The 24,578-nt window shown below is 46.1% G+C and overlaps 1 protein-coding gene across 1 annotated transcript in view; it reads left to right on the top strand.

Annotated features, from left to right (window-relative positions):
• SENP1 (SUMO specific peptidase 1) overlaps positions 1-24,578 on the top strand; it is a 93,822-nt gene that overhangs the window by 26,737 nt on the left and 42,507 nt on the right. The window contains exons 7-11 of the mRNA XM_040340802.1: positions 3,161-3,264; positions 3,357-3,604; positions 5,209-5,269; positions 8,450-8,488; positions 9,471-9,555. Coding sequence (XP_040196736.1) covers positions 3,161-3,264; positions 3,357-3,604; positions 5,209-5,269; positions 8,450-8,488; positions 9,471-9,555 — 537 coding nt within the window. The remainder of the gene's footprint in view (positions 1-3,160; positions 3,265-3,356; positions 3,605-5,208; positions 5,270-8,449; positions 8,489-9,470; positions 9,556-24,578) is intronic.

The following is a 24,578-nucleotide window of genomic DNA, read 5'->3' as shown; positions in this document are numbered from 1 at the left end:
CCATCCTGGAATTGAGGGTGAGTTCGCTTTGCCCTACTGCATTGTTTGGTGTAGCTGAAGGGCCTTCCTGTAAGTGTTCAGTCAACAATGCCACAGCAGTGATGTACATAAATCAAGGAGGCACCAGACGTTGGGCTGCTCAGGAGAAATTGGATCTCTTCCTGTCTTAGGTGGTACTCCCTGTACACCGTTCACATTCCATGCATGGAAACTGTCTCTAGGAGAGTGGGCTGTTCACTCAGAGGTGTATGGGCAATTCTGATGACTGGGGAACTTCTAGATGTGGATCTTCTGGTGCCCAGTTTCAATAAAGAGCTGGACAGGTTTGTGTCCGGGACCAGGGGTCTACGAGCACTTGTGGTAGATGCTGTGGTGATACCATGGGACCAGTTCTCCCTAATTTATGCCTTCACTGCTTCTGCCTCGCATGATTTGAGTGAAGGAATCCCAGTGATCCTGACCACCATGGTTTGGCCCAGGAAAACCTGGTACTCTGACATGTGTAAACATGTTGGCGAAACAGTCCTTGTGGATCAACCCAACCTTTTGTAGCAAGGTTCAAGTGTCCATCCTTCTTTAAAGTCCCTTTTGTTTAATAGCATGACTGTTGAAGCCAGGGAATGTCTGATTTTTAGTCATTCGTATTACCAATTATCTTTAGAACTTTGAAATCGTGTTTTTCTTGGCATGATTCTAATAGATTTCATCCTTGCAATTATGTAGTGGGTCGTATCCTGGCTTTTCTCTAATCTGGAGGTGGTCCAGGTTTAGTCTTGAGTAAGATTGAAGCCCCTTTCACAGGACGGAGCACAGTTAGGTCCACCTGTCAGTTTTTCAGGTAGATCTAATTGGATGGTCCATTTACTCCTATGAACCGGTGGGTGTAAATGGCCTTGTGTCCATTTTATGTGCACCTACTTCAGGGTCTGATCAGGTCTGCTAAAAAATAAATAAATATTGTTCCTCTGATCAGGACAACATTGACTTTGTTGGGACCTCAACTTGTTACTTTCTCTTTTAAAAGAAATCTCCTTTTTGAGCTGTTGTAAGGCACCATGACAAGGTGGCCCTACGGCCTCTGCGTTATTTTTACCTAAGGTAGTTACTTGTTTTATCTGATCCAGGACGTTGTGGCGTTATCCTTTCTGTTCTGAGCCTCAGATTCCGGGGGGGGGGGAGGCTCTTCTCACTTTGGGTGTGGTTTGCACTTCTCAATGGATTCAGTTTTTTTCTTTTGCAAGCTTACAGTCTTAAAAGGCAAAGTTCCACAGTTTTCAGTGATGGCTCATTCTACCAGGAGTGCTGATGTTTCCTGGGCTATCTGACATCAGGCTTTAAAGCTGCTGTCTGGTCTTTGGCTCATACTTTAACAAAGTTGGAACCTCTGAGGACTCTACCTTTTGGTTGGTGTATTTTGCAGGCTGCTGCATTTATATTTTTTGTGCCAGTTGGTTTACCATGTCGTTGCTCCTCATATTTAGCGACTTGGGACATCTGTTTTGTAATTGATGCAAAGATGCCCTGTGATGTACGTTAAAGAAAATTGGCATTTTTATTTTACCTGTAGAAGTCAAATTCTTGGAGTTCATCAGGTGGACACACAGCCCACACCTCTTAATTTGAGGTTCATGGCTTGCTACAAGAACTGAAGCCTTGACTAGTTAGGAGTTTTGCCTAGGAAGGGATTTGCTCAGTTTTTTGCCATTGTCCAATTACCTGAAGGTGGCACGATAACTATCGTCATGTATATGAAGCTGTGCTGTGTCACGTTTTTTATGTACTCCAAGAAAATAATTTTGCAGGTAAATCAAATATCCCATTATTATAAGATACTATTTCATTTGTGAATTTTAATCGTATAAGTACCTAAATTATAAAAAAAAAGTTTGCTTATCATAGCAACCAGTTTCCCTTTTCATTTTCAGTGGGGAATAGAAAAATTGTGGTGGATCATTTGATGTGTTGGACAACTCTAACCATTCATGCTAGGATTTTTGCCTTGTTTTTTTACCTATCATCTACTTTGCCTATCCTATGCACAGCACTTACACAATCTTTTTACCATCGATTTTTATAAGCACACTATATGGACAACAATTGCACAGTGTGTTTTTAGTACTGACCGCTTTAATTGTATTACTATAGCAGCTCACAAGGTTTCACATATTTACACAGATCATCAGTGTCCTAATTCTCAGTGCAGCCCCAACAGTGTCCCTAAGTGCTACCAATCAGTGCAGCTTCACCTGTGTCCATATATTGTACTCTTCACATCTATATACAGTACATCTATACTCATGCCGCCCTTAGTTTCAATACTATGTACAGTGTTTGTTTTTTCTCACTGCTACCTGGCACTCCCTTGTAGAAATGTATTCTCCCTTCTGCTGACATTTAGCAAGGTGGGAAAGAAGCAAAGCAGAAAGAATGGTTGTTTTTCCACCAGATTAGGGTTTAAGATTTTGTATTTGTTTGTGTCTGTACTGCAGATTTTCACTCACTTCCTGTCTGAGAAAATCATTCCTCTGATCCTTCCACACTCTATCAAAAACTTAAACGTTTTTGACTCAATTGGTTCACACTGTGCAGTTTCTCACACTGCATAGCGATCGCACTGTGTCCATGCGATCTACTGCGGGTGGCAATTAAAAGTTGACGCCTCAAAAGCAGGTCACAAAACACAGTGCGAACAAAAAGGGGAAAAAAAAGCTGCCCTTTTATGTGAATGGTGCGATTTGAGCCTTTCTAAATGAATGGGCTTAAATCTAATCACGCAGAATTGCATAGGATTGTAGTGCAATTCCTATGCGTATCACATGCGGTGTGCAGTGTAAACCAGGGTGAATACAATGCTACTCTGGACTCATTGAGGAAATGGGAAGTAGGTATACCACAATGTTGCATTTCTCTGCTGCCTCCTGGATTTAATTATGTTCAATAGTGTGGCTCTGCTCCCGGCATTGGATGCTTTAGTGGAAACACTGCTTTTTAAATTCCACCCTCCTTTATAGGCCTAATATTTGGTTTGTGGCACTGCTTGTTTTAGGTGAACGGATTTAAATTGTATTTGTGTTGCTAGGCCACCTTGCTCCTTATGAAAGTAAATTTTATCTTTACAAAGTGTGCGTCTCATTATCCTTTCTCTTAAACTCCTTCACAGACTGTACGGGAAGATGAAAAAGAACTCTATAGACAGTTACTGCAAGCAGTGACAGGAAGAAGTTTTTTCCGTACAACGCCAGTGTCTTTTCGTTCTCCCCAAGTGTAAGTAACTGTGCTTTGCTTAAATCGCTCAGTTGAAGTGACTGTGTTTCTATAGAAATGGTACTGAAGGGTATGTTTGTCTGCTATTACAGATCCCAGTATTTAAGTTCTAGCAGCGTTTCTGCTCCTCCTGTCCTTTCTAGTCTGAGCTCATTGGAGCCTTCTGCTTTGGACGTGGAACCCTTATGCCAGCCATCCTTCAGTTCAACTTCATCAGATCAGTCATGCACATCCCTGTTAAATGATGCCACAAATTTTAAGCCTTCCTGTGAAAACAGAAACTTGAGTAGGCATCACCTACACAGTGAGCAGATTCATCCCAGCCAAGAGCAGCGTCAAGGTCAGAAAAATACTTTATTAACGGATCAATTTTTTATTTTTGTTAAACTGGTGCAGTTGGCATAGAGATGCTTCTCCCCTAGCATAAAATTGACACCAAAGATAACTTTTTTAGAAATTGCAATGTACAAACACATACAAATTGCAGGTTTTTTTTTTTTTGCCTACTTTATTCACCTCACATTTTCCTTACGGTTGCCATTATTACTAAAAACGGCTTAGTCCATTTCCTTTACTTTCTGGAACGCTGCTTCTCAGAACATGTGATATGAACTCTCGAGATGCAGCTCTGAGGGCAGGGTTACACCACTAACTGCTTCACTCAACCAGAAAGTGGATATGTAGTACTTTTACGTATAGACAAAAATGTTTACCTTAAAGGATAAGTTCACCTTTGGGAACATGTTACGCGTTCCTCCCATCTTTACGGTGGAACATGTAATATGTTCCCAATGCTGCAGCCGCTACGTGTGTGTGTGTGTGTGCGTGATATTTATTTTTGTACCTGCAATATATATGTACCTGAGAGATATTTTATATAGGTATATACACATGCATATATACATACATACACCACACCACACCACACCACATATACATACACCACACCACATATACATACACCACACCACATATACATACACCACACCACACCACATATACATACACCACATATACATACACCACACCACACCACATATACATACACCACCTCTCTCCCTCAAAATAAGAAAGAGAATTTGCCAGGCACACTAAAAGGGGTGAGGCTAACGGCAAAAGAGGACCAATGTTTTTGAAAAGTTGCCTAATAAAACGTGCAGATTTATAAAGATGTATAGTTGGTAGCTTGTACTTTATGGTTTCATGTGATGTTTTTTGTTTTTAAAGCGGAGTTCCGGCCACAATTTCACTTTTTAAATATAAATACCCCTGTAATACACAAGCTTAATGTATTCTAGTAAAGTTAGTCTGTAAACTAAGGTCCGTTTTGTTAGGTTGTTACAGCATTTAGACACTTTATAAAATAGAAATTGACTGGGGCCATCTTAAGTGTGGGCATCATGAAGCCAGACTGTATGACTTCCTGGATTTCAGCCTTGCAGATCTCGCACATGCTCAGTGCTGCACAAGCAGTGTAATAGTTTTCAGATCAGGTTTCAGCACCTGTACTGTCCAAGTCACATGATTCTTCGAGACTGGGGAGTGCACAGACTCCTGGAAAGTTACACCCACTACATTCCCAGGAGTCTGTGCGGTGAAGCTTAAGCACCTAGGTGCAGGAAGAGGGAAGATTAACTATTCTGCCTAGCAACAACACTTTGAAGGCATTTAAAAAAAATATTTTTTTTCTTAAAGGACTAATGGCATTTTTTTAAAACTACTGATGTAATGTTATAGTTATGGGTGGAACTCCAGTTTAATGATTTGGCCACAGTGTTGGAGGATAGCTTGAACTTATGAATGCCCATCTACTAAACTGTTTCAGTCTCACTTTTGATTTGTCTGAAATTTTATTGGGGAAAAATAAAATAAAACATTCAGTTATAATTGGTAATATGTGGCGTTTATTTTTTAATTTTAATTTTTTTCCATTTCTCTTTTTAGACCCAAATACAGATTCAGTCATTGTAGTTGATTCAGTTTCCAAACGTGATGATCATCGCAGGTAACTCTGTCTAAATGATATCTGTAAGGGGGTTAGCCCGGCAGCGGGTGTGTGTGTGTGTGACCCCTTGGATGGGTTCAGCACACAAAAACAATTAGGCACAGCAGACAGTGGTAGGAGGAAAACAAAAAGGTGCAGTTTTTATTTGAACTATATACTAAAATAAATGTGACAGAAACAAAAGAAACACAAAAATAAACCCTGGTCACTTGACCGCTCACTAAACACATCGGTGTCCCTAACGAATACCTGGGTACATCCTAGTGCTGCCCCAGTCCCTAACTCCCTGCTGTTTAAAGTTGTGGTAGTAGTAGCCACACAGGCTTTGTCTCACCGCACAGAGAACACTCCCCAGACTATTCACACAGGTCTGGTTCCAGGTTGGAGCATATCTCTCTGCATGCTGGGAGTTTTTGTAGAGGACCTATCCAGTCCTCCCAGCACTCCCCCCTAGAGGTATAAACTGGCATAAAGCCTGAACCTAGGTGATGTATACATTGCATCCTGGATGCAACCAGGGAATTTAACCTGCCTGCTGCCACATATCCGAGAGCATAAAAATACATAATTGATCTAGGAGTACACTTCTGTTATAATCGCACTTGATATTGTTCCTTTGTTAAACCTGTAGATGTTATCCTGAGTAGTGGAGAAAAAAAAATGTCTCCTAATTTTTAATTTACAAAGATCCCCCCCCCCCCCCCCTGTTTGCAAATCTGGGATTTTTCCATATTTTGTCATATAGCTGCTACAGGACACAAATGGCAATGGGCAACATAGGTTTTTACCCTTCACCACGCTACCCATAAAATATAAGTTGTTTGAAGTTTTTTTTTTAAGGTTTAAACGCTGTACTTCCCTACAGACGAAGGCATTTACTCACCCCTGCTACAACCCGTTTCTACTGTGTCTTGCATTCCGATAAGGAGTTCTGCATACTAAAGTCACACTTGTTGCAGATCAGTAACTTGGAAAGCACAGAAACCAGCGGGTTGGCATTTTCAGGAGGTCGTCTACAGTGGCAGCCTCTTTTTTTTTTTTTTTTTTTTGGTAAATGAAAAACCTGTGATAGGAAAACTATAGGCGTTTCCATTGCGTACATATGAAAAATTGTTTGTTTGGCTGCTGCTTTAGTCACTATTTTGAGTCATGGGCACACAGAACCAGCATATATCAAGCTAATTCGCAACTCTGGATCTCAATACTTGTTCCAGGTTAGTGACTCGATGTATTAAAGCCTGGAGTAGAGGGTAGCAGTTTTTTTCCCTGTATCGTGTTCCCTTTTTCTTTCTTTAAAGATAAAAACATTAAAGGATTTTTCCTTTTGTCCTGCGCTTCAGCTTATGCCCACTTAAAAAAAAAAAAAAATGCTGCCAGAGAAGGTAAAGATGGCGATCGATATCTATGCAGTCATGCCAGGTTAGTGGTGTTGTCGGTTGTCAATCAAGGACAGTTGCTACATCTGTTTTGCCGGAGTTGCCTGAGAATTAATGCTCTTTTGTAATCTACACTACCCAAGAGTCGCTAATTTTTAAAGGACTACTACATAAGTGTGTGTGTTTGTTTGTTTTGTTTTGTTTGTTTTTTTAAAACCAAACTGGCAAACTAAAAATTTTCCTTCTTTCCTTCCTTCCTTCTCTCAGAAATGGTCACTGTAATAGCCAATAAGAGGCTATCACAGCAGTCATGTGATTGGGTACCAGGCTTACCCATCATTGGTTTGGGACCCGGGGCTTTTAGTGAGAGCACGGTCCCTGTGCTGAGAGTGCTCTCCTATCACAAAGATATGTAGCCTCACAGAAGACCCACTTCAGCGAGGCCTCATGTGTGTGTACACGTGGCAAGAAGGCGTTAAACTCCCTAGCGGTAATATTTCAGATTTTAGATGCTAAAAGCGTTACCATTATTTGCAAGGAAATTTGGCGTTTTACATTGTAGGCCTGTAATTTTTAGGAATAACTCACTTAAATCTGACCAAACAAGAGTCTAGTAGGCATCCCGGGTATGACATTTTTTTTAAAAACAAAATTATAAATTATAATAGAATAAATAATTATAACAAATATAATTATAATAAAAATTATTCAATAATGTAATCAACTCAAAATCACTGAAATTTGCTCAGTTGCAGAATTGTCGCTGTCATTACTTTTATTTTTTTATGACGAATTTCCCCACAAATCGCTATCGCACAATTCTGCAAGTGATTATAATTTATTATCGCTGTTTTCTAGCTGGTCTAAAACCATTTTTGACATAAAGGGACTCTTTTGGTTGCTATGGACAATCTACAGTTTGCAGGCAGAACCGTTTTTATTATATAAAAGTACATGTAGGGCACTGGGCAGACCACTAGGGACAAGGGGGTGTGTATTTTTTACATACAGTACTGTAATCTATAAGATTACAGTATACAGTATGTAAGGTGTTTGTTTACCTTTTTGAATTTGGTGCCATTCTCCGCCCCCGTGCGTCGTAACGTCGCAGGGAACGGAGATCGGCGGCACACAGAGGCACTGTGTGACTCGAGCGAGCACCCGATCTGCCAATTAAATTTGTATCCAGTAGCCCTAGAGTAAACTTATTGACTTATAATTATTAATATTTTTTTAAGCTTTGTGTGGTAAGGTGAGATAAAGGCACATTCCCTGGAATTCATAAAGACTGGTGCAGACAGATTTTATGTAAGTGTCTCTCATGCATTCTAAAAGTGGTGCGGCTTGCCCCAAATTCATGTACCTGTCTAGAACTCCATTTGCACATGCTGTGCCACTTTTTACAATGCATCTAAGACACTTTTGCTAAATCCGTCTGCACCTGTGTCACTCTGTACACCAAAAAATGAGTTGGTCTTACTTGGCTCCACTTTTGTAAGATACGAACTGACGTTTATTTTGAATTTTGCACAATCAGAGCACCACAATTTAAGTAGTTCAATTTAGAACTACATGAAAACTTGCTGTTGGAACATAAGGTGTCTCGGATGCTTCATGAATTTGCTGCAATGCATTAATAAAAAAGATGTCCTCCAGAAAAGGGGCACAGCAGCTTTATAGAATCTCTCCCTCCCCCCCATTATTTTAAATTGCATTTTTTTTGTCAGGAGATGAGATGGGCAAGATGTTTATGTGCTTCAATTGGGTTTAAATCTTATATATATATTTTTTTTTATGTTATTAGCACACCTTTCTTCAAGGCAGAGCTCTGGATTAAAGAACTGTGAGTATCTCTCCCTCTGATTTATGATTTCCATTCGGACCGCCATGGTACCGCCATTTAGCAGCCTTTCCTTCTCCCTGCTGTCGCTCTGTAATCCCCTCAGAGCCGACAGGGCAGTTTTCGATGAAGGGCGACCCTGCCGAGGTTAACAGGCAGGTGACTGGCTGCTGGGATGAATGGCGGTCCTAGCAACCAATCGCCATCTTGCTACACCCCCTCCATCCAGACATCCTGTGCCTCACTGAGGACTGTAATGTGTATGTGGGGGGTGTCTCAGGTCTTTAAATGGGATGGGGGCTGAAAAATGTAACTTGGGGGTTATAAGGAAATTAATGTGGGGTGTGTGTGGGGGGGGGGGGTTGGGGAGTGATGACAGTAATGTGTGTGGGGGGATAATGTATATAGGGGCCAAGAACAGTACTGTTGGGGGGGGGGGGGTGTTATGTCAAAGCATGTGAACTGGGTGGTTGGGGTGATGTAAAGGGGGGGACCTTGATGTGCAGTGGGGACTGAGGACCCTGATTTAAGAATGGGTTCTGTGCGCGTGCATTAGGTGCACACATCTTGGGTAGGTCAGCCCATTTTAATGGGCTGCATTACCCACAAGTAACATGGAGAAAAGTCCTTGACCTTCTTTTTCTTTTTCTTCTTCTTCTTTTTCTTCTTTTTCTTCTTCTTTTTCTTCTTCTTTTTCTTCTTCTTTTTCTTCTTCTTTTTCTTCTTCTTTTTCTTCTTCTTTTTCTTCTTCTTTTTCTTCTTCTTTTTCTTTTTCTTCTTCTTTTTCTTCTTCTTTTTCTTCTTCTTTTTCCTCTTCTTTTTCCTCTTCTTTTTCCTCTTCTTTTTCCTCTTTCTCTTCCTCTTCCTCTTCCCCCTGCAGCAACATGTGGTTTAGCACATGCAAAAAGGTGTCGCGGGTACAGACATGATGTTCGAACCTTTGCTGGAAGAAAGTTTTACTGACTTCTTTTTTTTTTTTTTGCAGCACCAGCCTATATGATTCAAGGGCAAGAGAACGAAGGCGACTAATAGACGAGCAAAAAGCAATTGCATTAAAACTTCAAAACCAGGTGACAGTACTAGTATTCTGGCAAAATCCTTGTATCTATAAGTATGAAATGTTTATGTATACCACATATATTTAGAATGGTTCCAACCCCAGATGCAGAAAATGCAGCTTTTGTTACAGTACATATATTTTTCCTGACCCCTGCAGAAAGTCTTCTAACCTGCCACACTCCAGATTAAGATTCCCAGCCTCACTTAACCTGGGTGTCTGTGTTTAGGCAGTCATGCCTGTCAACATATCAACCATGTCTGCCAGAGCTGATGTTGCATACACGTCACAGCTTTGCTTTTTCTTTTTTTTTTTTTGGTTTAATTTTTTATTTTTGGCACTGCTCTACCTTCCCACAGGATAGAACCATGTGGAGGTTAAAGATTATTATTTTGAGATTTGGGACAAGTAGAGGGCATTTAAAAAATGACTACATCCATGTGAAGGGGAAGCAGTTTAAGTTGGAATTGACCATCTATACACATTTATACACCTGGATGATTTGCTACACAAATTTGTTATGTCAAAATTCTGGGGTTTTCCCACATTGGCGCGGAGCTTACAGTCGGCAAAAGATGTGAATGGCTGTACGTGTCTATACTCGCACACATGTGATGTATTCATTTAATCATCTAATGTCAGGTGCTTTTCTGCATGCACGTTGTTTATGCATTCCAGTGCGTTTTTGATTCTTTATACAGCATGATATCTGCGTGCGCGTGTGTGTGTGTGTATGTGTGTGTATATAGTAATATTGGGGGTGTTTTAGCTCAAGTGGGATATGCGATTTTAAGTGATTCACGCCAGTCCGGAACTATGTTTAAGGGCTTGTTGGTCCACTTTTATTGAAAAGGCAAAAATAAACAAAATCCAAACATAGGTTTCCCACGCAGGGGGTTTTCAATGTCCACACAGAACGGTACCTTCAGCCTCCTGGCTTATACGTGCCAAAGAAAATACCGAGCCACCTGGCTCTTGTCAGCAGTAGCACAACTGCTCAGGCTCCAGCATGGAGCTCTCCTGACTCCTGTCAGCAACCTTAGACTCAGGTCTCTGGGGTTTCACAGTGCACACCTGCACTCTCCAGCTCTCTAGCTACTTCCCAGTGCACACCTGCACTCTCTGCGTTCTCCCTTGCAAGCCTGGACTCCTCGGGAGGGTGGAGCCCAGAATGCTGGTCCTGAGTCTCCTATCAGGCCCACACACACCTGCACAATCAGTGTGCTGATTAGCTCTCAAGCCTGAACCCAGGACTGGGGATTTTATTAACAATTGAGGAAACTGGAATGCCAGTTTCCTCTGTAAACTGCAAGCTCTCTGGAGCCCCTCAACCAGTCCAATTGAAAACCCTAGGTCACCACACCCCTGGGGTACCACACTACTACAATCAATATATATATATATATATATATATATATATATATATATATATATATATATATATATATATATATATATATATATATATATATATATATATATATATATATATCTTTAAGCACTGGTGTGAACTATGCCTTTAAAAACCATATGATCTACTTTCCATGCATTTTTGATGCAGGTAAAAAACACTGGACTGCATGTGATGTGTACTGGCCCTAAGACATTTTTCACAAGGGTATTCTGTTTGTTTCATCAGGTCAGTCACGTTTTCAAAGAAAAAAAGAAAAATTTACATCAATTTTTCACATCCACTTAACCACCTGGCCTGGAGCTTTTTTTCCATTTAAAATTTTTCGTTTAAAAATGTTTGTCCCAAAGATTGATTTTATATATACAGTTGTATGCAAAAGTTTAGGAACCCCTGACAATTTCCATGATTGTCATTTATAAATATTTTGGTGTTTGGATCAGCAATTTTATTTTGTTCTATCAAATAACTGAACTTGCACAGTAATATTTCAGTAGTGAAATGAGGTTTATTGGATTAACAGAAAATGCGCAATATGCATCAAAATGAAATTGGACAGATGTATAAATTTGGGCACCCCAACAGAAAAATCACGTCAATATTTAGTAGAGCCTCCTTTAGCAGAAATAACAGCCTCTAGACCAGTGGTTCTCAACCTTCTAGTGCCGTGACCCCTTGATAAAATTTTCCAAGTTGTGGGGACCCCTAACAGTAAAATTATTTTGAAAAAAGTGCGCTTATCTGTTACAGTCAAAAAAAACAGCTGCAAACTCAAGATGTTTATACAAACAAAGAATAATATGCAAAAAGGAGTGGAGTTGCGCTAAAAAATATATGTGACTTATCAATTTATAAATAGTGAGCACTATAAAGTCCCAAGGAAGAGAAGAAAATTCTTCTTGGACAAAAATAAACGGTGTAAAAGTTCTGTGAATAATTAAATTCCATATAGAATCACAACGTGAAGAGAGATCTGGATCACTGCTCCCTGAAAATGCTGACCCTTACCGGATATTCAGATCCAAATGGATCAAGCCGAGCAAGTAGCCAAACACCTGGGCTGCACAGGAGATCCGAATCTTGATATGGTCTTCCCAGCAGTCCGTCAGTGGAACATCCAGAAAGCAAACAAAATAAAACTAGATAGTGTGATATTGTCTGGTATTCACACACAAATTCTCCCCCTGTGACTGGCAGACGGACAGTGTGACATGCAAACCACCACCAAAGTGCACACTGACCCTTACCAGAGCCCTGGATCTAGATAGATCAAAAACCGCAAGGGGGATATAGGCAGCCAATGGAAAGGATCTTCTCTCAAAACAGTCCTCGGATTCACCAGGCAATCTCCTGATCTCAGACACAGCTTCTCTCTCCTGATCTCAGACACAGCTTCTCTCTCCTGATCTCAGACACAGCTTCTCTCTCCTGATCTCAGACACAGCTCCTCTCTCCTGATCTCAGACACAGCTTCTCTCTCCTGATCTCAGACACAGCTTCTCTCTCCTGATCTCAGACACAGCTTCTCTCTCCTGATCTCAGACACAGCTTCTCTCTCCTGATCTCAGACACAGCTTCTCTCTGCAGCAGATCCCTGATATAGGGGAGTTGTGTTCCTGTTAGGCCCCCGGTCCCTGAAGGTCTAGTACAATACCCACGGAGATGGGGGAAGATTGGACCTCTTGCTCTGCAATACCCTGCGACGTGGACAGGCAAGAGGGGAACCTGCGGGACTTGGTTCGACGGTATGTTTCTCCAGGGGGATCTTTGGTTTAGCCTATAGTATGCTCTGCATCGGCGATCCCATACCACTATGTCTTTAAGACAGGATGGCGATTACCCATACAGCTCCCCCTGGCTGGTTTCCTAGTATACTGCTGCTACCGCAAAGGTGAGGATGGTAGGTCTGCTAATCCCCTATATTCCTGGCAGGAAGTAAGGAGGAGCTGCTCCATCCAATTTCAGACACAATATCCTAGAAGGGCTATGTCTGTTAGTACCTGTGTGCGGGCGCCGCTTCCAGCTTTGCTCCACGTGTCTCTCACTGTCTCCTGCAGGGAGGATAGGAACGCCGCGCCGCCCCCCCTCCTGTAGGCACAAAATATATATATATATATATATATATATATATATATATATACACTTTTTTTTTTTTCAGTGACCCCTTTAAGAAACTTGGAAAAAAAAAAAATTTCCTTTACTTAAAAAATGTTTGAGCGCCGCCCACCATTGCCCTATGACCGTGTCAATGCAATCTTTAGATTGCATACATGGTGCTTCATATGCAGGCTTTTCAATCCCCGCCTATCGAGTGCATTGCAAAGCGCTGATGAGCTTCCCGTCCCCCTGACAGTGCTTGTATGGGCGCTGGGAGGCGGGAGCATTGTTACTTCCGGCCATTCGTCTTTTAGACGAAAAGCGGAAGTGACGTCACGCGGGAGCGCACATCATTTCATACAGCCCGAGCGGAACGGTCGGCTAGGTAAGCCGATGGATGCCTGCCTGGGTTGTTGTGTCACGGCTGATGACTTTGGGGGCGATCAAGCCAATCCTGCACTGCTTGATCCCCATCCCGATTGGAGCCTGTTATTGTAGTTAGACTGCTGGGACTTGTAGTTCTCCATCTTCTCATGGAGATTGGAGAACTACAAGTCCCAGCAGATTATACATACAATAAGGCTCTGAGGTGGATGGGTGTGTGGATTACATGCACCTATCAATCCCCCGGGGGGGGGGGGGGCAGGATCAGATAACACTGTTATCCGGGATTGATGGGTGCATGCAATCCACACCCATCCACCTCAGAGCCATATTGTATGTATAATTTGCAGGGACTTGTAGTTCTCCAATCTCCATCTTCTCCATGAGAAGATGAACTACAAGTTCCAGCAGGTTATAATATAAAGCTCCGAGGTGGATGGATGTCTGGACAGTGACAATTGGTGGGCACAGTGGTGACAATTGGTGGGCACAGTGGTGACAATTGGTGGGCACAGTGGTGACAATTGGTGGGCACAGTGGTGACAATTGGTGGGCACAGTGGTGACAATTGATGGCATGGCACAGTGGTGACAATTGATGGCATAGTGGCTGTGTTTGATGGCATGGCACAGTGACTGTATTTTATGGCACAGTGGTTGCGTTTTGATGGCACAGTGGTTGCGTTTTGATGGCATGGCACAGTGACTGCATTTTATGGCACAGTGGTTGCGTTTGATGGCATGGCACAGTGGTTATAATTGATGGGCCCAGTGAGGCTGCAATTGTTTTTTTTTTTTTTTTTTTTTTTCGTTTGCGCCCAAAAAATTTGAGCACCAGCCGCCACTGCTCCCCCATACTCCTGTAAGTCTGCAGCATGCCACGCACGCGCGCGGTAATATACAGCCTCACGGCGGTGTGCAGGGAGGGCGGGACAGCGTCCGGGGCGTTCCCCTCCCGTCTGACGTCACAGGGGAGGCACGTATTTAATGCCTACTAGCAGAACAGACAGCTGGAGGGACACAGAGTGGCAGTCTCCCTGCCAGAGAGCGGATGTATCCTTGAAATAGGCTCTAGCTGAAGACAGTGGCACCCGGTGGCGGTTTAGAGAACTGCGTGGGTCTAGCGCTAATGCTCATACACTGACCTTTTTTTTCTATGTTACTCAGCCAGAGTTCTCTTGCAGCAAGCCTGAGCTTTATTGGTACTCAGTCTGATTTTTTTCACAAGTACCCTGAGTGCTCAGTACTAGTCCAGCAAGTTGAGGGGGCATTAATTACCTTGGAATATTCCTCTAATAGTTGCTTCCCTTATTTTGGGCAGGGAAGCTTGGAATTCCTAGCAATACCCTAGCCTTATTTTTTTTGTGTGACTTCTTGCTGTAACAGTTAGTTGTTGCAGTGGAGTACCTCAAGGTTGTGTCATGGCTCCCAAGGGCTCGGGGACAGCTAAAAATGTTAAACAAAAGGGTTCCCTTTCGGGCTCGGAGGATCTTGGCCAGGCTTCGGCGGTCCCATCCTCACCGGAAAGACCAGAGGTCATCGCCCTAGGTGAGCCATCAGAGTTGCTAGGTGCTGCGGCTGGCCCTATCCAACCAGCTCCTGTCTATGTCAGAGTAGATGCTGGCTTCCATTCTGGGGGGATTGGAACAAAGGTTGACAACATTGATTGCAACCTCATTGTCGGTAAGGAAACGGGCTAGGTCCCCGTCCCCTAATATGTGTCCTCAGATGCAGAGGTCCTTTCCCCTGAGGAATTGGATTTTGCAGAAGACCAAACTGATAACCTAAAGTGGTCTGATTCTGAGGAATCTACCATAGAGGAATCTTTTTCAGCCTCTCAGGCGGAGAGTTTGTGGATCCAGTCCTTAACGGATATGGTCCGGACTGCATTTAAGTTGCCTCTTCCTGAACCACAGGTACCTGCGGTATCCTCCTTGGGCTCTTTGAAAGCACCACTGAGCAATGCAGTGTTTCCAGTCCATCCGCTCTTAGAGGGCCTGATCTTTCAGGACTGGGTGCGACCTGATAGAATCTTTATTCCTCCTAAGAGGTTCTCGGTACTTTTACCCTATGGAGGAAAGATTTTCTAAAAAATGGGCGGTCCCCTCTGTGGACGCAGCAATTTCCTGCGTCAATAAGACCTTAAAGAGGAGTTCCACCTTAAAATTGAACTTCCTCTTATCCCACTCCTCGCCCCCTTACATGCCACATTTGGCATGTAATTTTTTTGGGGGGGGAGTGGGGGCTTCAGGAGAAGGGGACTTCCTGTCCCACTTGCTCCTTCCGCCGAGGGGCTGCAAAGGCGATTAAGCTTAATCGCCTTTTGGCAGCCCCTCCCTGTAGGCGAACGCCTAGGACACGTGACGGGTCCTAGACGATCGCCTGTCCAATCAAACAGCGCAGCTCTCGCGCATGCGCAGTGGGTGCCCGGCCGTGAAGCCGAAAGCTGTCACGGCCAGGTGCCCAAAGTTACAATGAAGACGCCGGCCGGGAAGAGGAGCGGAGCCCCGGCCGGCGCATCGCTGGAGCAGGTAAGTGTCAGTTTATTAAAAGCCAGCAGCTAGAGGGAGCTGCGGTGGCTCAACGCGATTGGCACTGTGCTGACAAGCCATTCACCTCTGCAGCTAGAGGTTCGGATCCCGGTCTCGGCTTCATGTGAATTGAGTTTGGTGGTCTCAGCCCGGCTCCCGGTGGGTGTGCTATGCAAGGTAAGCCTGTGCTTAGTACGCCCACCCCCCTCCCACAAAAACCACCACACCTACACACGCACTCTAAATTGGGTTAACACACGCACTTTGACCACGCGGTCTCTAAAAGAGAGGCGAAGGACTAATGGGGCTGGTTGAGCTGGCTAATCCTCTCACTCCCTTATAGGGAGTCCCTCTGCCCCGTTGGGCTTCAAAGCGGAGCAGGTAGGGCGGGCTGTGTGGGAGGACCCCCTCACACACCCGCCATTGCCACCTGGGGCATGGAGAAAGATGGCAGATTGCCTCTGGGGGAGGCCTGCCTACTCCCAACTCCTGCAGTCCGGCTCCTCTCTCGAGTACACGCACAAAAATACACTTTAAAAAAAAAAAAAAAAAAAAAAAAAGCCAGCAGCTACACTTTTTGTAGCTGCTGACTTAATAAACTTAAACTTAAAAAACGTAAAAAATGGGTGGAAAACCCCTTTAACTTGTCCGGTGGAGAACATTCAAATGTTCAAGGATCCGGTAGATAAAAGATTAGAGACTCTGCTAAAAGCCTCCTTTGCCACGGCAGGGGCAGTGGTTCAGCCGGCTGTGGCTGCTATTGGTATTTGCCAGGCATTAAAGTACCAGACAAAGCAAGTATTAAAGGACGTTCCGGCTCAACAGGCCCGAGAACTAGCCGATCTCCCAAGAGCCCTGTGTTTTGCGGTGGATGCCATGAAAGACTCCATCCAGCAGGCTTCCTGCCCATCTCTCTTTTTAGTACACATGCAGAGACTCTTGTGTTTAAAGAACTGGTCGGCCGACACCCCCTGCATGAAACTCTTGGCAGGTTTTCCTTTCAACGTAGAAAGATTATTTGGAGAGGATCTAGATAAATATATACAAAAGATATCTAGTGGAAAGAGCACCCTCTTACCTGTTAAGAGGAGATCTCGTGGTCCCACGTTTAAGCGACCAGCCTCACCAGCCCCAGCCCCCAGGCAGTATCGACGCCTGCCGGGCGACCAGGTATGGGAAATAAGTCACAGGGACAAGCCTCCGGTAACAAGAGACCCTGGTCTCGTAAACCAGCAAAGGCAGCCCCCAAATCAACTTTATGAAGGGGCGCCCCCACTCACTCGGGTGGAGGGAAGGCTTCGGTTTTTCTCAAATATTTGGGAAGCCAGAGTCACCGACAGGTGGGTCCTGTCTTCGGTGACCTCAGGCTACAAACTGGAGTTTCGGGAATTCCCCCCTCATTTTCAAGGGTCGAGCCTGCCTGGCGATCCCGGAAAGAGGGTGGCTCTTCTAGCGACCTTGGACCGCCTCTTGTACCAGGGGGTAATTGTGGAGGTACCAGCCCCAGAACGCGGGCTAGGATTCTACTCAAATCTCTTCATCATACCGAAGCCCAATGGCAATATCAGGCCAATATTAGACCTAAAGGGTTTAAGCTACTTCCTAAAGATCCGATCTTTTCGGATGGAGTCCATCCGCTCGGTGGCCGCCGCCTTACAGCAGGGGGATTTTCTAGCGTCAATAGAGATAAAGGACGCTTACCTCCACGTGCCGATATTCCTGGAACATCACAGATTCCTTCGGTTCGCAGTGGATCACCGCCACTACCAATTTGTGGCCCTCCCGTTCGGGCTAGCAACAGCCCCCCGGGTATTTACAAAGATTCTGGCTCCTGTCTTAGCCAATCTAAGAACCCAGGGAATCTGAATTATGGCATATTTAGACGATCTCCTAGTCATAGATCGCTCAGCTTCCAGTCTAGATCAAGCAGTGGGCCTCACGGTACATTACCTCGAGTCTCTGGGCTGGGTCCTAAACCGGGACAAGTCAGCCTTACAGCCCACAAGGCGGCTATAGTATCTTGGCATGTTGTTGGATACAGATTGCCAGAGTTTTTATTTTTTTTTGCCTCAAGCAAAAGCCGAATCCATAAGGGAAGTAATCCACTTAGTCCTCAGCAAAGAGAAACCAACCATTTGCCTGTGTATGCGACACTTGGGCAAACTAGTGGCCACTTTCGAGGCAGTGCCATACGCTCAGTTCCATACTCGGAGCTTGCAAGCAGCCATTCTATCAGCCTGGAACAGAAGGGCCCAGGCATTAGATCTGCCCTTAACCCTGTCATCACTTGTGCGGCAAAGTCTATGCTGGTGGTTGATCCCTCAGAACCTGCAAAAGGGAAGGTCCTTCAGCCCCATCTCCTGGAAGGTAGTAACCACGGATGCCAGCCTCTCGGGCTGGGGGGCGATCCTTCAGCAGGGAGTGTGGTCGCGGTCGGAAAGACTCCTGCCCATCAATGTGTTGGAAATCACGGCTGCACGCTTGGCCCTGGAGGCTTGGACACCCAGATTACAGGGGTCGCCAGTAAGAGTACAGTCCGACAATGCCACGGCCGTGGCATACATAAACCACCAAGAGGGCACCAAGAGTCAGGCTGCCTAGAGAGAGGGGAACCTGATATTTTCATGGGCGGAATCTCATGTCCCTTGCATCTCGGCAGTGTTTATTCCTGGAGTGGACAATTTACAAGCGGACTTCCTAAGTCGCCAACAGTTGTTCCCCGGAGAATGGTCTCTCCATCCCCAGGTCTTCCAGGATATTTGCCAGAGATTGGGGTCTCCGGATGTAGACATCATGGCATCAAGGTTCAACAAGGTGGACAGGTTCATGTCCCGGACAAAGGACCCGTTGGCCTGCGGAACCGATGCGCTGGTGTGCCCTTGGCATCAGTTTGCGCTACTGTATGCTTTTCCTACGTTACAGATGCTACCCTGCCTCCTGCACAGAATCTGGGTGGAACAAAGACCAGTAATCCTGGTGGCTCCGGCCTGGCCCCGAAGGTCTTGGTACTCCCTAATTGTGAGGATGTCGGTAGGAGAGCCCTGGACTCTCCCGCTCCCTCCAGACCTGCTTTCACAGGGACCAATACTCCACCCTGCCTTACGGCAACTAAATTTGACGGCCTGGCGGCTGAATCCCTAATTCTCAGGGGTAGAGGCCTGTCTAGCCAGGTTATCTCCACTCTAATTAAGGCTAGAAAGCCAGTTTCCAGGACAGTTTCCAGGACAATCTATTAAAATGTGGAAGGCATACATAATCTGGTGTGAGTCAAGGGGCTGGCATACCCGCAAATATACCATTGACAGGATTTTACAGTTCCTTCAGCTCGGGGTAGATAAGAACCTTGCAGTGAGTACTATCAAGGGGCAGGTTTCGGCCTTGTCAATTTGGTTTCAGAGACCATTGGCTACCCACTCCCTTGTTAAAACCTTCTTAAAGGGAGTTTTACGGATCAATCCTCCGATCAGGGCCCCACTTTGTCCCTGGAACCTAAACCTTGTCCTGTCGGCTCTACAGAAGCAACCTTTTGAGCCTTGAGCCGAGATTCCGTTGCTATTACTAACTAGAAAGTTTGTATTTTTGGTTGCTATGGCTTCTGCTAGAAAGGGTGTCAGAGCTGGCAGCCCTGTCTTGTAGAGAACCATACCTTGTTCTGCATAAGGACAGAGTGGTTCTACGTCCACATCCGCTGTTTCTTCCGAAGGTGATATCAAGCTTTCACTTGAACCAGGATTTGATCCTGCCGTCCTTCTTTCCGAAACCCGCCTCGGGAAAAGAAAGATTGCTGCATGCCTTGGATGTGGTCCGGGCCATTAAGTGCTATCTTAAGGCCACAGAGAAGATTCGGAAGACCGACCGTATTATTCATTTTACCAGATGGGCCCAAGAAGGGTCAGGCGGCAGCAACATCCACTATCGCTAGATGGATTAAACAAGTGATTACTCAGGCCTACAGTTTGAAGGGGGTTCCCCCTCTGTCAGTGAAGGCCCATTCTACTAGGGCCATAGGTGCATCTTGGACAGCACATAACCAGATCTCCATGGTTCAAGTTTGCAGGGCGGCGACCTGGTCGTTGGTCCACACGTTTACAAAATTGTATCAATTGGACGTTAGGAGGAGCGCCGACGCAGCCTTTGGGCAGGCGGTACTGCGGGCTACAGTATAAGATCCTCACGTCCGGGGCACCCTTAATTTAACTTAATTTATTTTAATTATTATTTATCTGGAATGTCTCCCTCCCCTCCATTAAGCATTGCTTTGGGACATCCCACATAGTAATGTCTATGCTGCTCTGTGTCCCGTGATGTACGATAAAGAAAAGTGGATTTTTATGTACAGCTTACCTGTAAAATCCTTTTCTTGGAGTATATCACGGGACAGAGCTCCCACCCCTCTTGTGGGGAATACTTTGGGATGCATACTGCTTGCTACAAAACTGAGGTACTCCTGTTATGGGCGGGGATTATATAGGGAGGGGACTTCCTGTTTGGGAGTGCCAGTGTCCATCACCTGAAGGTAGACTATATAACCCACATAGTAATGGCTATACTTCTCTGTGTCCCGTGATGTACTCCAAGAAAAGGATTTTACAGGTAAGCTGTATATAAAAATCCACTTTTTTGCATGTCGGCGGCCATTTTTGGAAGGGTTTTTGCCTCTAGTGACCAAAATAACGGCGCAAACGGGTCCAGCACACTTCCTGTGGGACGGCACAGCGCTCTGGGCAGTTGGCAGCAGCAGTACAGCCTGGTCGGGTGGGGGGTCCCCTGTCCTCTGCTGCGGCCGGGAGGGTGGCCTGTGGGTCTTGCCTTCCAAGGCCGGCAATTGGGTGGGTCAGCATGACGTCCGAACCGGAGGCTTCCCCCCCTAGACATGCCGGGGTTAACCCTTAGTGCCCCTGTTCCTGCGGCCTCTGTGGATGCTATGACGGTAGTCCTTGAGACATTTGTTGCCAGAATCGAAGCGGCGAGTGGCCAGAGGGGGGGGGTAAAAAGCGCCCCCGCCTTCTGGGGGTGTCTCTGACACGGAATCCGGCCCTACTACTGCGTCCGGCCCTGGTTCCGTAATGTCAGAGGATGCAGGCCTAGTCCACACGGACAAGTGAGGATGACGCTGCTTCAGGGTCAGCGCATGATGGGGCGCTTGTTGGAGCTCTTATCACTGCGGTGCGGGATACTCAAAAACTTAAGGATTCGGCGGAGGCATCAGAGATGCCGGTTCCTTTTGGGTTCCGCAAGCTGGCCCGCACTGCAAAAGTGTTTCCTTGTGTTCTTTATCTGGAAAAAAAATTGTACAAGGAATGGGATTGGCCGCAGAACGTTTTTTCTGTTCCAAAATACTTTGCGGTCCGTTATCCTTTTCAGGAGGACTTCCTAAAAAAGTGGACCGCCTTGTGTCCAGACTGAACAAAAAGTTCAGGATGGAGTCGGTTCGCTCTGTAGTGGCAGCACTCCATCAAGGGGATTTTCTGGCGTCCTTGAATATCAAGGACGCGTACCTGCATATCCCCATATGCGCAAACCACCAGTGATTTCTGCGCTTTGCGGTCGGAGAGGACCACTTTCAATTTGTGGCCCTCCCTTTAGGCCTGGCCTCGGCACCAAGGGTTTTCACCAAGGTGCTCGCTCCGATTCTGGCCCTGCTGATGCAGCACGGGATCGCTATCTTAGGATACCTGGACGACCTTCTCCTGAGAGCTTCTTCAAGCTCAGAGTTAGAGGTGGATGTGTCTATCACCTGCCAGACCCTCCGGGAATTCAGTTGGCTGCTGAATGTCCAAAAGTCGGTGTTGGTACTGTCTCAGCGTCTGGAATACCTGGGGTTGGTCCTGGATTCCTCGGAGGCGGAGAGTTTTCCTGCCAACGAAGAAACTACAGACACTGGTCGTCGCTTCGCTTTTGCATGCGGGTTCTGGGTCTGATGGTGGCCTCGTTCGAGGCGGTTCCGTATGCTCAATTCCACACTCGAGTGTTACAGAGAGAAATTCTGTCGCTTTTGGGACAAGCTCCCTTCGTCTCTGGATTACCAGATCCGGTTGAGTCGCTTGGTCAGGTCCTCCCTAGTGTGGTGGCTGACGTCTCCGGTACTTTGGGCCGGGAAATCATTTCTGCCGTGCCATTGGACGGTGGTCACGACGGACGCCAGTCTCTCCGGCTGGGGGGGGGGGGTGTCCAGTCAGCCTAGGGGAGCTGGACTCGGAAGGAGTCCCGTCTGCCAATCAATGTCCTGGAACTCCGGGTGACCAGGCTGTGCCTCTCTCCAAGTGGTCGCTGGGTCTGCAGGGTCGACCGGTCAGGATCCAGTCCGACAACGCCACGGCGGTGGCGTATGTCAATCATCAAGGGGGCACACGGAGCTCGGCTGCAGCAGAGGAAGTCACGTACATCCTCCGGTGGGCCGAAAGGTACGTTCCGGCTCTGTCGGCCATGTACATTCCGGGGGTTCAGAACTGGCAGGCTGAGTACTTTAGACGCCAAACGCTAGACCAAGGAGAATGGTCGCTACACTCGGATGTGTTTCAGAATCTGTGTCTGAAATGGGGCACTCCAGACGTGGATCTTCTGGCGTCCCGTCTCAAACGGAAGGTATCGAGGTTCGTGGCCAGGTCAAGAGACCCGTGGGCGGAAGCGTTGGTGGCGCCGTGGAGTCACTATCGCCTAATCTACGCCTTCCCTCCTCTGAAGCTTCTTCCTCGTCTGCTGCGCAGAGTGGAAGCCGAGGGGATACCAACAATCCTGATCGCTCCGAATTGACCTCTCCGCCCATGGTACGCAGATCTGGTGCGCCTGGTGGCAGAGGTTCCTTGGCGCCTGCCTCTGCGAGAGGATCTCCTGTCGCAGGGCCCCATCTTTCATCCTGCTTTACAGTCGTTGGCTTTAACGGCGTGGCTGTTGAGAGCCAGGTGCTGAAGGATCGAGGCCTGTCGGACTCGGTGATCTCTACCATGCTGCGGGCGCGGAAGTCTATTTCCCGGAAGATTTACCATCGTATGTGGAAGGCTTACATCTCTGTGTGAGGAGATGAATTGGCACCCTCGTACATACGTGTTGTCCCGGATTCTGCTGTTCTTACAGCATGGAGTGGATCAGGCTCTCGCCTTAAGTACGTTTTAAGGGTCAGATTTCGCCCTTGGCTGTTTACTTTCAGCGACCCTTGGCGGCGCACTCTCTGGTGTGTACGTTTGTGCAGGGGGTTCGACATGTGGCCCCTCCTGTGCGGCCTCCACTGCCTCCATGGGACTTGAATTTAGTTCTCTCGGTGCTTCAGAAGTCTCAGTTTGAGGACATTCGGAAAATCCCTTTGTTGACTCTTTCCCAGAAGGTTGTCTTTCTGTTGGCGATTACTTTGGTCAGACGGGTTTCTGAATTGGTGGCCTTGTCTTGCAAGGCCCCTTACTTGGTCATTCACAAGGATAAGGTGGTGCTGCGGCCGCAGCCGTCATTCCTTCCTAAGGTTGTTTCGGCCTTTCGCATTAATGACATTGTTCTTCCATCCTTATGTCCTCGGCCGATGAACCCAAAGGAGGCCACGTTGCATTCCTTGGATGTGGTTCGAGCCCTACGGGTGTACCTGTCTGCTACGGCTTCGTTTCGGAGGTCGGATTCACTGTTCGTGTCGGTGACTGGTCCTAAGAAGGGTCTGGCGGTCTCGTCGGCCACCATTTCTAGGTGGATCAAACAGGTCGTGCTTCAGGCCTATGCCCTAAATGGGCGGGCACCCCCCTTCCCGGTTACGGCGCATTCGACCAGGGCGATTGGTGCCTCTTGGGCTTTCCGCCATCAAGCGTCTGTTTTACAGGTGTGTAAGGCAGCGACCTGGTCGTCAATCCACACCTTCTCAAAATTTTACAAGGTGGATGTGAGTGCATCTTCGGATGCCTCCTTCGGCCGCAAGGTGTTACAGGGGACAGTTTATGGTTGAAGTTCCTCCGTTGAGGAACTCTGGTTTGTTTGGGGTGAAGTTTGGTTTGCTGTGTTTTTCCCCCCCTCGATTTTTGACACTGCTTGGGGACGTCCCTAAGGTCAATTGCTGCTGTGTCCGTCCATGAACGGAAGAGAAAATAGGATTTTTGTACTCGCCGTAAAATCCATTTCTCTAGTTCATGGACGGACACAGCACCCACCCCTCCTTTGTTTCTACTGCTTGTTTACGAACTGAGGCTGCATGATGCAGAGAGGGATGTACCCGGGGGATCCGCCCCCTGGGAGGTACTGTACTGTGTGGAGTGTTTTAACACTTTAACATGCTGTTTTTCTGCCTAGTCAATCTCCTAAAATGGAGGATAATACCCCAAGGTCAATTGCTGCTGTGTCCGTCCATGAACTCTGAGAAATGGATTTTACGGTGAGTACAAAAATCCTATTTTTCAGGTCATTTGAGAGTTGTTTTGAGGCCCCTATGTTGCCACTCTTCAGAGGAGAGTGAAAGAACAACTTGCAATTGGCCACCTTAAATACCCTTTCTCATGATTGCATGCACCTGTCTATGAAGTTCAAGGCTTAATGAGCTCACCAAACCAATTGTGTGTTCCAATTAATCAGTGCTAAATAGTTACAGGTACTCGAATCATCAACAAAATGACAAGGGTTCCAGACACCCTAGAGAATAAATTTG

The sequence above is a fragment of the Rana temporaria genome, chromosome 2 (assembly GCF_905171775.1).
Source record: "Rana temporaria chromosome 2, aRanTem1.1, whole genome shotgun sequence".
NCBI classification, from domain to species: Eukaryota; Metazoa; Chordata; class Amphibia; order Anura; family Ranidae; genus Rana; species Rana temporaria.
Note: the sequence above shows the minus strand (reverse complement) of the source record. Positions and strands in the feature narration are given on the sequence as shown.